The 11621-nt window shown below is 49.9% G+C and overlaps 1 protein-coding gene across 2 annotated transcripts in view; it reads left to right on the forward strand.

Moving 5' to 3' along the window:
• Nucleotides 1–11621, forward strand: part of LYST (lysosomal trafficking regulator) — a 139527-nt gene that overhangs the window by 89216 nt on the left and 38690 nt on the right. For both annotated transcript variants that reach the window (XM_078858664.1, XM_078858665.1), the window contains 8 exons: nucleotides 1213–1365; nucleotides 2683–2820; nucleotides 5084–5282; nucleotides 6116–6262; nucleotides 6781–7801; nucleotides 8896–9076; nucleotides 10068–10237; nucleotides 11349–11582. In XM_078858664.1, coding sequence (XP_078714790.1) covers nucleotides 1213–1365; nucleotides 2683–2820; nucleotides 5084–5282; nucleotides 6116–6262; nucleotides 6781–7801; nucleotides 8896–9076; nucleotides 10068–10237; nucleotides 11349–11582 — 2243 coding nt within the window. The remainder of the gene's footprint in view (nucleotides 1–1212; nucleotides 1366–2682; nucleotides 2821–5083; nucleotides 5283–6115; nucleotides 6263–6780; nucleotides 7802–8895; nucleotides 9077–10067; nucleotides 10238–11348; nucleotides 11583–11621) is intronic.

Raw genomic sequence — 11621 nt, forward strand, 5'->3', positions numbered from 1 at the left:
TGGTCGAACATTATCGCCACATTCATCATCATCATCAGTCATTCTCTCCACACCTCTGTTAGATGGTCTGCCAGTGGTTTGTTAAACATAATCCGTCTAAAATGTCGAGGATTTTTCCATTCCCTTTGAATATTCGCTTGAGTAGACCTGCCACTTTTGCCACTCGCCTTACAAAGCGTACCTCTTCACAGTGCGTCTCGCCTGAGATCAAGGGCTACGTATCAAATTTGTTGCCATTTTGCTGCGAGAGGCTACGTTTTGAACGTGCAAATCAAAAGGCCTAATTGGTCTGCCCTGTGAATTGCCGCCGTCGTTGGTGCATTTTTTAATTGGTCAATTTGGAGTGACTTTGCTTAGGTACAAAGCACTCCTTGACAATAGACGGGGGCTCCCCGCGGAGTAATGAGCGCCTGTCAGGTGCAGGCCGAGCGCCGAGTCCCTAACGGCCGTCTCCTCTCATGCCCTGTCCACTCCGGCCGGCCGTGGCCGTGTCTCCTAATTGGCGGTGGCTGCTGCACGTTCATGATGGAACATGCCTGGCACGAATGGAGCGGGAAGAGAGAAGGGAAAAGTTGTGTTGGGGGAGATCGGTGCAGGTTTGTGTATTTTAGAAATTAAATTATTGCCAGTGATGTACGCAGGATGAATCTCAGTCTAAAGACTCTTTGTTAAGAGGCTCCTGCATTGGAATGTTTGGCCAACACTATGAATGAGTGTTTGGCTCATGGAAAGCGACTGGATTTCCCCTATCCTTTTTGCTTATTGTGCTATTGATGTCATGTCACGAAAATACCTCTCACAGAGCAGTGCATCACCTTGTGTGTTATTGAACGAGCCTTTGCAGGAGAAATAGCAGACTACATTGAAGAGCCCTTCTAGCGGCCCCTTCGATCTACACACCGGGAGAACACCTTACCGTGTGGTGTGCTGCGTGGTGTGGTGTGCTGCGTGCTGCTGCCGCGTGGTGTGTTGCGTAATGTGCTGCGTGGTGTGCTACGTGCTGCTGTGTGGTGTGCCGCATGTGGTGGTATGCTGCCTGCTTCTCGTGTGCTGCGTAATGCTGCGTGATTTACCATGCGGTGTGCTGCGTGCGGCTGCACGGTGTGTTGCGTGGTTTACCATGCGGTGTGCCGCGTGGTGTGCTACACGATGTGTTGCATGGTTTACCATGCGGTGTGCCGCGTGGTGTGCTGCACGGTGTGCCGCGTGCAGGTGCTGCTGGAGGCGTGCTGTGACGGCGTGGTCCTGCGCTGGAGCCGTGAGCGCAGCCGCTTCGAGCTGGAGCGCGAGTCGGACGCCGTGATCCAGGACGTGGAGCTGCTGGCCAGCCTCCTGCTCGCCTGGAACGTGTGGATGCGAGCACCGGTACGTGGAGTCTGCGTGTGCGTGTACGTGTGCGTGTACGTGTGCGTGTACGTATGTGGGCAGCGGTAGCGTAGCGGTTAGTGCGCTGCGCTACGAACCCAGCAACCCGCGTTCGATTCCCACTCACGGCCAACACCAGTGACGATTATCTGAACCAGTCCTGGGCCTCCCGTAGGTCGACTTAGCCTTAAATGAGTACCTGGTGCAGTGTGTAACCATCGCCACTAGGAAGACAAAGGCGGCCGGGCGTGGTTTTGACCACCCACCCCGTCGTGTGCCGTGCCAGCCTTCATAGGTGCCCACTAACAGCACTTTCCCCAACAGTCTGTTAAGGCTATACGGGGGATCTTAGTCTTTTGTGTACGTATGTACGCGTATGCCCAAATTGGGCACGTAACACTTCACCCAGCTTACTGCGAAACAATTAAATTAATTATCACGATTCAGATATCTTCATCTAAGATATCAATTCTTTCTCGTTTGCATTTTTTCAAGTTCATTATTCTTCTGCTCCATTAGCTTAAACATTGACATGTTTTCACATAATTGATTCTGTGACACATTACTCCGTTGATGTATCTTGAGCCAAAGAATCAATTACAATTGATTAACTGATACATCCTCATACGCCTGTTTAGCATGGGGATTTACTTGTGTACCATATTGATGTTGATTTGAAGTTCAAAACATGCCGAGCGTGTATGCATGTGTCAGTAATTTTATTTTGGTCATACCATTTAACTGTCAAGAACATAATCCGATTAGACCGGGTTCTCAGGTGTAGGGAGTTAATGCTATACTCTTTGGTTTTTTCGGTAAAATCACGTAGGTAAAAAAAAAAATGTTATCACGACGTTTCGGGTGCAACACAAGCGTCCTTCTTCAGGTGGGGACAACTTAGCGAAAGCACACCGCTTAAGTGTGTCACAAATGACTGCATAAAAACAAAGTAACATCCAGCTTGTCTCCGCAATTCATTTGGCCTAATTCCAGCCCCGATAACTCAAATATCGGTTGGGCTATCGTGAGCGTTACTCTCGTATGTAGAGCGAGTGGGGAGAGCGCTGCCCTCCGCTCTGCGGACCAGAGGTCACTTGAAGGGATTCAGAGGTCACTTGAAGAGATTCAAAGGTAGCTCTGTGATGTCCGCGTCCGCGGTGCGTACCGCTCTGCAAGAGATCCGATTGGACTATTTATCTCGTATATCAGCAATAGACAAATCGGGATAAAATTATGGGGAGGGGAGGAGAGAGTAGAAATTTTTATATTTAAATAAAAGAGTAACCTATCACGTGATGACCCACCCACTTCTGGCAGGCTGGTGTGTGGGAGACCCTCCTCACTGCCCTGGAGATCCTCATCCGGCCCAACCACCCAGCGCAGATGTTCAACATCCAGCAGCTCCTGCGCGCCAGGGTGGTGGATCAGCTTCTGCTTACCTGCCAGGTTCTGCAGGTAATCGCACACACTCGGTTCACACTCATTGCTCTGGCAAGTGGGCCATACTCTTCGGTTCTTTACCGAAAGAACAAAAGTGTATGCATTCTTGCAGTCACGACAGCTTCAAATCAAGATTGAAGTGGGCCATAGTTTAAAGATAAACTTGGAAAGGGTAAAGGCCTCTATTAGAGAGAGCCCTGAAGTTCCCATCTCGAGGGAGATTAGATTCACCTAACTTGATGGAAAATCACTGACGAACAAATCTATTGAATGCAGAGTGCATTTGTTGATGTAATGAGTTTGCTTTTGAAGCACCGTTACGCGAGAAGAATCTTATTTAAGGTGGCTATCGGGCACTTATCTGGGACCATGTATTATTTACCCGTGGCACATAGCCACCAGTTTGCTCTGGCTGCTGGGCATTAACCCCCTAATGATTACCTCTCTAGGGTTTCAGTCTGTCTATGGGGCTTTTCATCAGGATCAACAGTGGGGAAACTTTGAATCTGCTTTTACTCCGGAACATTGGAGGGACTGCTCTATTTCCCCCCCCCCCCCCAGCGCACCTATTGCATTGATGAATATTTTGTGGCCAACCTCTTCAAACAATCGCCACTGGCGTGCACGTAAAGCGTGGCGGCGGGCTGGAGATGGGGCAACAGCAGCTGTGCCGAGCAGAAGCGTTTGTGACGCCGAGCAGGATTTGTCCTCGTTGCAATTTATACATAAGACCATTCGAGAGCTGGTAACAACAATATCGAACATGCCAGGTGCTATTCTCTTTGGTTTTTTCGGTAAAGTCACGTAGGTAAAACAATAAATAAATGAAAACAACTCAATTAAATCACGACGTTTCGGAGGCAACACAAGCCTCCCTCATCAGGTGTATAAAGGCACAGCAAAATAACTGTAGCAAGAGTTATTTGTGCTGAGACATTGTTATATACGGTCTCACCACAAATAGCTCTCGCTACAGTTATTTTGCTGTGCCTTTTTACACCTGATGAGGGAGGCTTGTGTTGCCTCTGAAGCGTCGTGATTTAATTTAGTTATTTTCATTTATTTAATTTTATTGTTTTACCTACGTGACTTTACCGAAAAAACCAAAGCGTATGAATCCTTGCAGTCACGAAAGCTTCAAATCTAGAATTAATGGCAGGTGCTGTGAAATGAATTTAATGCGTCAATGGGCGATGTACTCCTCCACTGTGTAAAGGTTTGCATTTAAATATCTTGTATGATGATGAATCTAGATGTTACATAACCTGTATTTGTAACCAGGTTAGAGGCCTTTGGGACCAATTAGTTTTGCAAGCGAGAACTGGGGTTGTAATTAATATATAAAGCAGCAAATTCCAATGTGGAAACAAAGTAAAGCAAATATAATGTTGAGTGTTTCTTACAGTGAAGGATAAAGTAGAAGGTGTAAATATGCTCAATTGTTAAATCATAAACAATTTCACATATGCATGAAAGAGAGAAATCACTACTGTGTTTGCATTATTCTCACAATTTTTTTCCTTCATCTATGGAACATTTTCATCATTGTCAAATCGTACTTCTAACAGCATATTAAACCTACATAATGTGGCTTCTGTGCTTCTTGTAACAGATGCGGTATCATCCTATGCATGAAGAAATTTTTAAATAAGCCCACTTAGATATTAACTTTTTTCACCTGGCTGAAATATATCTAAAACATGCATTCAGTCAAGAGGATTTGCTTTGGGGCTTAGCGCCAGATTTAATTGGGGTTGTGAGATGTTTGTATGCACTTTGTAATTATGTTTAACTTGTGCGTGAATTATTGAAAGAAAAGAACACGTAGTTTTAATGTCATATTTGGAGACGAAAAAAAACCCTCCAACCTCACCAGCCGTATGTCTCATCGCGGGCCTCCACAGCGGTCGTGATGCATGAGAGTGTTAAAACCGAGTCAATTTACTTAATACCAGCGGGCACCAAGAGTTCACTCTAATGCATTAATAAGTTCACTTGCATGCATCTTCTTGAAGAGAAGACATGAAGTTCGTCGGCACCCACTCAAGTTTCCAATTATATTTTTTATCAGTCCCTAATTTTACAATAAAACATGCATTTCATGCGAGCCGGTATATAATTATCAAAACGTTCATACATAATTAAATGCTGTGCCCGAGCGAGTTTTATCAACAGAACCAAAATATTGATTTATACTGGAGGAATCCGAGGAGCTATAAAGCTCTTTCACAGACGTTCAGTAGTTTCACAGATGTTTGTCTCTGCCGCGCGGCCGCAGGAGAACCGGAGTGAGGGCAGCGCCAGCCTGCCGCTGGCCGTGAGCCACTCGTTTGTCAAGATCATCGGCGAGGTGCTGGGCTCGCCCCCCGACGCGGCGCTGCTGGCGTCCGTGTGCCGCTTCCTGTTGGCCGTGCACCCGCCGGACGCCACCTACGTGTGCCATGCCAGCGTCGGCTTCTACTTCACGCTGCGAGCCAGTGAGAGCCCTGCCTTGCGACAAGGCCAATGCAAAACGGGACGGGCGGTAACTCGTATGTTTATCTCGCAACCCTGACAAGCCATTGAACCGTGGAAATTGGGAGAGAGGGCTTGAATCGTAACATGCCTAAATAATATTTTAGATATCTGGCTTGATATGTTAACTACCTCACCTGGTATACAGGAGGTCATGGGATTCTATACTGACCCTGACGCTTGTTGTATATTTGGAGTCTGCATGTTCTCCCTGTAGTCGCGTGGATTTTTATCCAGGTCCTCTGGTTTTCCCTCCACATTTTTGAAACGTTCTTTCAGAGAATTTGGCTGCAATACATTTACACGTTATTTGTGGCCAGGTCCCTTCTGAAAAATAGCTATATGGCTCAGTGGGCCTTACCTGGTAACATAAACAATAGTTTAATATGAGAATAGGTTTTCACCTTTTTTCTGGCAACAAAACAGGTGTTAAGATGTTAAAACACCAAACTGAAACCTTTTACAAGGAATCATGTCTGCATTAACCACAATACTTGTGGTCAGAATGCAACAAAAAACATACTCTGATAATATATGCATTGTCTTTGAAACTGATTGGTCCACACCAGACAGCTTTCTTTCGAGCCTAGTCTCAAACGGTGTTAGACCAGAAGACGCCAAAAGGTTTCAGTTTGGTGTTTTCACATCTTAACACCTGTTTTGTTGCCAGAAAAAAGGGGAAAACCTATTCTCATATTTTGGTACTGGCAAAGGAGGTCCCATGAAATAGTTTAATCGTAATATTCAAGGCACAGCGTGTGATGTTGGGAGCTAACGTGTGAATGCGTGCGCGCAGATGGCAGGGCACTGGACGAACGCATCTCAGCAATCTCCGCCCTGCGCAGGGACCAGGCGCAGAGCTCGACTCCGATCATGAGCCCAGCCACAGCCCCCAGCACCACGTTCCCTTTCCACCCCGCTACGGTCCCGCCAGCAAGCAGAGGTGAAGCATGGCTCAACTCTGGACGAAGTGCAGAGAAATGGCTTCAGTGTATTCTTGCTGCCACCACAGCCGGTCTCTTCTAAAGCTGCACACAAATTGTTGGCTATGTGCAATATGGTTGGAGTTAAAAGTATTCAAATTTGGCTTGTTTTTTATGATTTTAAAACTTAATATATTTGGTAGGGGGGGGTGGAATTCACCCGCCAACACATCCTCCCTGCAATTGATTGAATTGTAGTGCATCAGGAGTTTGTGATTCAATTCCCTGTGGTATATATAGTAGCACCCCAAGTAGTTATACAGTTGACGTGACCCCATAAAATTAATAATTATTGTTGCAACAATGACTTGTAAAAGCATTTTGATTGCGAATTCATGAGCTTTCAGGCATCCACATGAATCAATGCATCTTGCGTTCCTCTGGCAGATGCCACTTTTCCCATTCTTTTTTTGTGCGGTGGCGTTCAGTGAAACGCCGATGCTGTTTCACACTTTAAACGCTTTTACACCTTTGACAGGGTCTCCGCGAGACTCTGTTGATCTGGTGGATGCTCAGCCCGACGTGGGCCGGGTCCAGCCGGCCTCATCCGGCGGCGGCGGCGGCTCCCCCAGGCTGCGGAGGCAGCGTGCGATGCGCCAGCGCGAGGCAAGCCTGGACGAACTCCGCGAAGTTTCGGAGCACGAGTCCGACACGCCCAGCGCCACCGTCCTCCGAGAGAGCCGCTCCACGCGGGTGCGAGCCCGCCGAGCCAGCGGCGGCAGCGGCAGCATCGTGAACTCGGGCGGCTCGGCACGCCCAAAGGCCGGCGCCGATCCGGGCCCGACGACTGAACGCGGCGGCGATGCCGTCTTGTCAAGCGATCGAGCCGGGCTCCGCGGCACCGTGGAAGAAAACTTGCCAGACCGAGATTGCGTGAAGGCGGCCTGCAACGCAGCCGGCATGGATCAAAGTGCCGGCCCGGCAGTTACCGGGCTTGACAATTGCGCAACCGGCAGAAGCTCGGCCGGCCGTGAATGCCATTCCGAGATTTTAAAACGCAAGTGTGGCGTTGGCCGTCGGGTCGCGGACACCGAAAGCAGCCTCAGCCCGAGCAGCAGCAGCAGCAGCAACGTGAGCGAACACGTCCGCGGGTCGTTGGCCACGGCGGACGCTTTTGCGGCGGCGCAACAAAGGAGTCGGCATGAGCACCAACCCGTCGGCGAGGCCGCGGTCCCGGCGCCCGACGCGCGCGTGTTTCGCCGCTCCAACACAAACGAGTTTTCTGCAGAGGGCACCGTGGACGAGAGCAGCGGGGGCCCGTCCGAGCAGGAGGGGATGGGGGAGCAGACGGTCTCCGACGGTGGCCGCGTGCCCCGGCTGCAGAGGATGATGAGCAGGCACTGGGACCTGGGACTCGCTTTCCCTGGGAGTGGCGCGGGGCTGGGCAGCAGCAAGGGCGTGTGGAAATCGTCGACGTCGCTGGGCGAGTGGGATACAGTGTCCGGCGCCACCACGGCCTCTGGGAGCACCTTGAGTCTGGGCAGCCCAATGCAGCACTGGTGAGCTCACGTCGCAGCACAGCTTGATAAATTGTCGACGTCACAATTGGCGGTTATTGTTATTTTGGGTCACGATTTATTTCAAGAATTGTTTTACTATTTTTGGTCTCATGTTCGTAATCTCATTTGTAGTGTTAATTATGTCTTTTTTACTTGTTGGTCAAACAACAGCTGTGGCCTATGTGTTGTGGAAAGGCCTTAATGCAGCAGTAATTTGACAAAGGGATGTGAATTATTATTCCTTGTATTATTTGAGTCACTGCATCAGCATCCCTGGAGTTTATTTTTTTACTAAATAAGCATTTAAAATGTAGCGAGCGTTCTTGCATTATATTTATTGCGTACCTTTTCATTTCGCTTCATGACATTTTCGGTAAAGTAACACAGCCAGATTTTTCGATTTAAAGCTTTCGTAACTGCAGGGATTCATATTCTTGGTTCTTTCGTTAAAGTCACGTAGAAGGGAAATAATAAAATAATAAAATTAAAACACTAAAATTCTCACGACGTTTCAAATTTTTTTGCTGTGGTTTTCACACCTGATGATGATTGCTTGTGTTGCAATCGAAACGTCGTGAGAATTTTATTGTTTTATTTTTATTATTTTATTATTTTCCTTCTACGTGACTTTACCGAAAGAACCAAAAACAGCCATATTTGTTTTTCATATTGTAGTCCTCTCGTTAAGTAAGTTCGTTATGAGAGCACCTGGAAGGGAATCTCTTTTGTACAAAATTATCGGAATTTCCATCACTGCCGCGGTTAGTTCGTCACATTTTCTTACATTAATTGAGATGGTGATGTAAGACAAGAAGACCACAATACGCTCTTTCAGGGAATATTGATGGGTGATTTTTTACGTAATTCATCAGTGGATATGTGTGTCAATCCACTGCTAGATGAAGGCCTCGCTGTGTCGTGCCGTTGCGCGATAAAGTATCGTCAAGAGGAACTCCATGCCTCTGACATGCTTATTCTTACACGCGTCATGCTTACTCTTACACACGTGCACCCAAAAAGCCCCGGAGCGCGTGCGCCCTCGGCGCGTTCTAACGCCGGCGACGTCCCTGCCTCCCCCTGCTGCCCCCGATCAGTTCTGTCCCGGAGGACGGGCTGATGCTGGTGTGCTGCGGCCTCTACCACCTGCTGCAGGGAGTGCTGCTCAACCTGCCCGACTCCATGCTGCCGCTCGTCACCGAGCAGCTGCTCACGGCCGAGACGCTGCTCGTGCTGGCCAATCACCGCTCGCCCCTGCAGCGCCTCGCCGTCGTCAAGGTGACTGACGGCTCGTGCTCGCGGAGGCCGAACACGCACGGTCGGGGTCACGCTCTCGATTCGCCGGGATTTTTTACCTCCCGCTTGCAAAAATGCATTCTCGCTGCGCGTTTGTTTTTTAACGTCGACGGGACTTTTTTTTTTTTTGCCGTGCGACGCAGAGTCTGCGGAACGAATGCGCATCGTCCGAAAGTAAAATGCGAGCGCTCGTAAAATAATCCTCTCGTTGTACACGCTCATGCACACGCTCATGCGATGCGAGGCGTTGGGCTTTGAAGTTGCAATAAACATGCCAGTCAAAACAAATAACAAAAAAAAGTTGAAAATAACTGTAAAAGCGTGCCATAAAGCAGTGTTTAGAGTAGGCAGGTTCGTGTGCAGTCATGCACATTCACCTGCTTGCTGTAAAGGTGGCTACGTGGTGGTCAGCAAAGGGCAGTGCAGCATAATCAGTTTAACACGTAGGCTTTTGCGACCAATATCATCCATAATAGAGCCAAGCTCTCCAACACACCGGTGTGCTGCACGAGTGACGAATTGGCATGTTCTGTTACGTGACAACCCTTGCTAGTTGGCTGTGTCGGGTGGTGGCGGGTTTTAACGACACATTTATATATTTACGCGATCTAACCCAAAAACCTCTATTATGGCAGCATAATCAATTGTCTAACCATACTTCTACGCTCTTACATGTGCACTCCCCACCTTTACAAACCCACACTGACCAGTGTGGTGGAGTATGGTGAAACAACCTCCACAGCGCGCGTGGTGTGGGAGGGCCCCCCATCCCGTGGCGGATTGACAATAAGGGCTATACGTGTACGTGAAGTTCAATCCTTCACCCAGTGCTGCGCTTTTAAAAGACGGGAGATTCCAAAGCGCACACCCGGGACAAACATTCTCACACCTGCCGCTTGACGTCCGTAACAACAAAAACAACAACAACAACAATGACGCGTTCTCCCACTCTTTGGTGTGCCCGTCGGCGCAGCTGCTGGACGTTTATTTCCAGCGCGTCTCGGACGATCAGAAGGCGGCGTTCGTGAAGATGCACGGCCTCTACCTGCTGGCCAACCAGCTGCACCAGCGGGCGGCCACGCACGGCCTTGCCGAGGCGCTCCTCTCCATGCTTCTCGCCTGCCCCTCCGCTCTCGACGAAGAGTACGTGCGGATGACGATGACGACGCTCGTCCAATTCATCGCTTATCCGTCTGCGGTGCGGTGGGGGGCGGCGATGCAGCTGTCAGCGCGCCGCGCGCTGCGAACCCGGCGACCCGAGTTCGATTCCCGCTCACGGTCAACACCGGTGACAATTATCTCAACCGGTCCTGGGCCTTCCCTAGGTCGACTCGGCCTCAAACGAGTACCTGGTGCGGTGTGTAAACATCGCCATTTGAGAGACAAAGGCGACCGGGCGTGGTGCTGGCCACCCACCCCCTCGTGCACCGTGTCGGCCTTCATAGGTGCTCACTAACAGCACTCGCCCCAAAATCTGTTAAGACTATACGGAGGCTCTTTACCTTTGTTCTTTTGTCGTTGTGCAAAGCGAATTACATGCACCACAATAGCGACAACAAAAACACGGAAGCGTGGGTTTGAACCACGACACCGAATTGAGGAGAGACAAATTGTTTGCACGTCTAATAGTTTCATAGACCCACAGCACTTGAAATTGTTACTCGTGTGTTAGGCAGCCAAAAGACTAATCGGCAGGAGTACGACAATCTCTCTGTCTCGCAAAGAGTTCATCCTGACTGCAGCAGTGGACAGCTTGTTTGCTGCTGCATCGCACGATTGGGGCGGGTATTTATTTGTCAAAACATCGTTTAAGTAGCGAAGCGATCCGATGACCCGCGACGGCTCTCGGAGCAGCCCGCCGAGCTATCTTCCGACCAAGAGGTACGGCTTGCCGAGACGCACAGCGATTCGTGAGACGACAAAACCGAGAAGAAACGGAGAGAGATGGGATTCCTGGAGACGAGAGTGGGAGATGTATGTGTGTATGTTGAAGTTTTTTCGCACCATACATAGCCAACCGTGCTAATCGAAGGTGTAAGGTGGGGGGGGAAGGACAACAGACTCAACACAAAAAGCACGGCATGAAATAATGACACGTCGTATGACGTCACGTGACTCCACAGGCAAATAAGAGAATCATTTCCTCCCACTGGAGGAACTCGGTGGGGGGGGGGAGGGGGGAGGGGGGAGGGGGGCGGGTTGCGAAGTGAAACTCAAAGTGGCGCCTGCTGCCGCTGCCGCCGTGTGTCCCCAGGCTGGAGCTGCAGGCGGTGCGCGAGTGCCCGTCGTTCCAGCGCCGCTGGGGGGTGCCCCTGCTGGCACTGGCCGAGAGCTCCCTGCACGACACGCCGCTCGCGCACAACCTGCTGTGTGCCCTGCTGCAGCTGTTCGGGGCGTGCACGCGCCTGGCCGACGTGCTGCTGGACAGCGGCCTCCTCTCCACGCTCTGCAACATCGTGGCGCTGCTCACGGGCATCGCCGAGGGCGGGTAGGGAGCGGTGTCCCATGCGGTCGCACCCCCACCCTT

This window comes from Lampetra fluviatilis, chromosome 7 (assembly GCF_964198595.1).
Source record: "Lampetra fluviatilis chromosome 7, kcLamFluv1.1, whole genome shotgun sequence".
NCBI classification, from domain to species: domain Eukaryota; kingdom Metazoa; phylum Chordata; class Hyperoartia; order Petromyzontiformes; family Petromyzontidae; genus Lampetra; species Lampetra fluviatilis.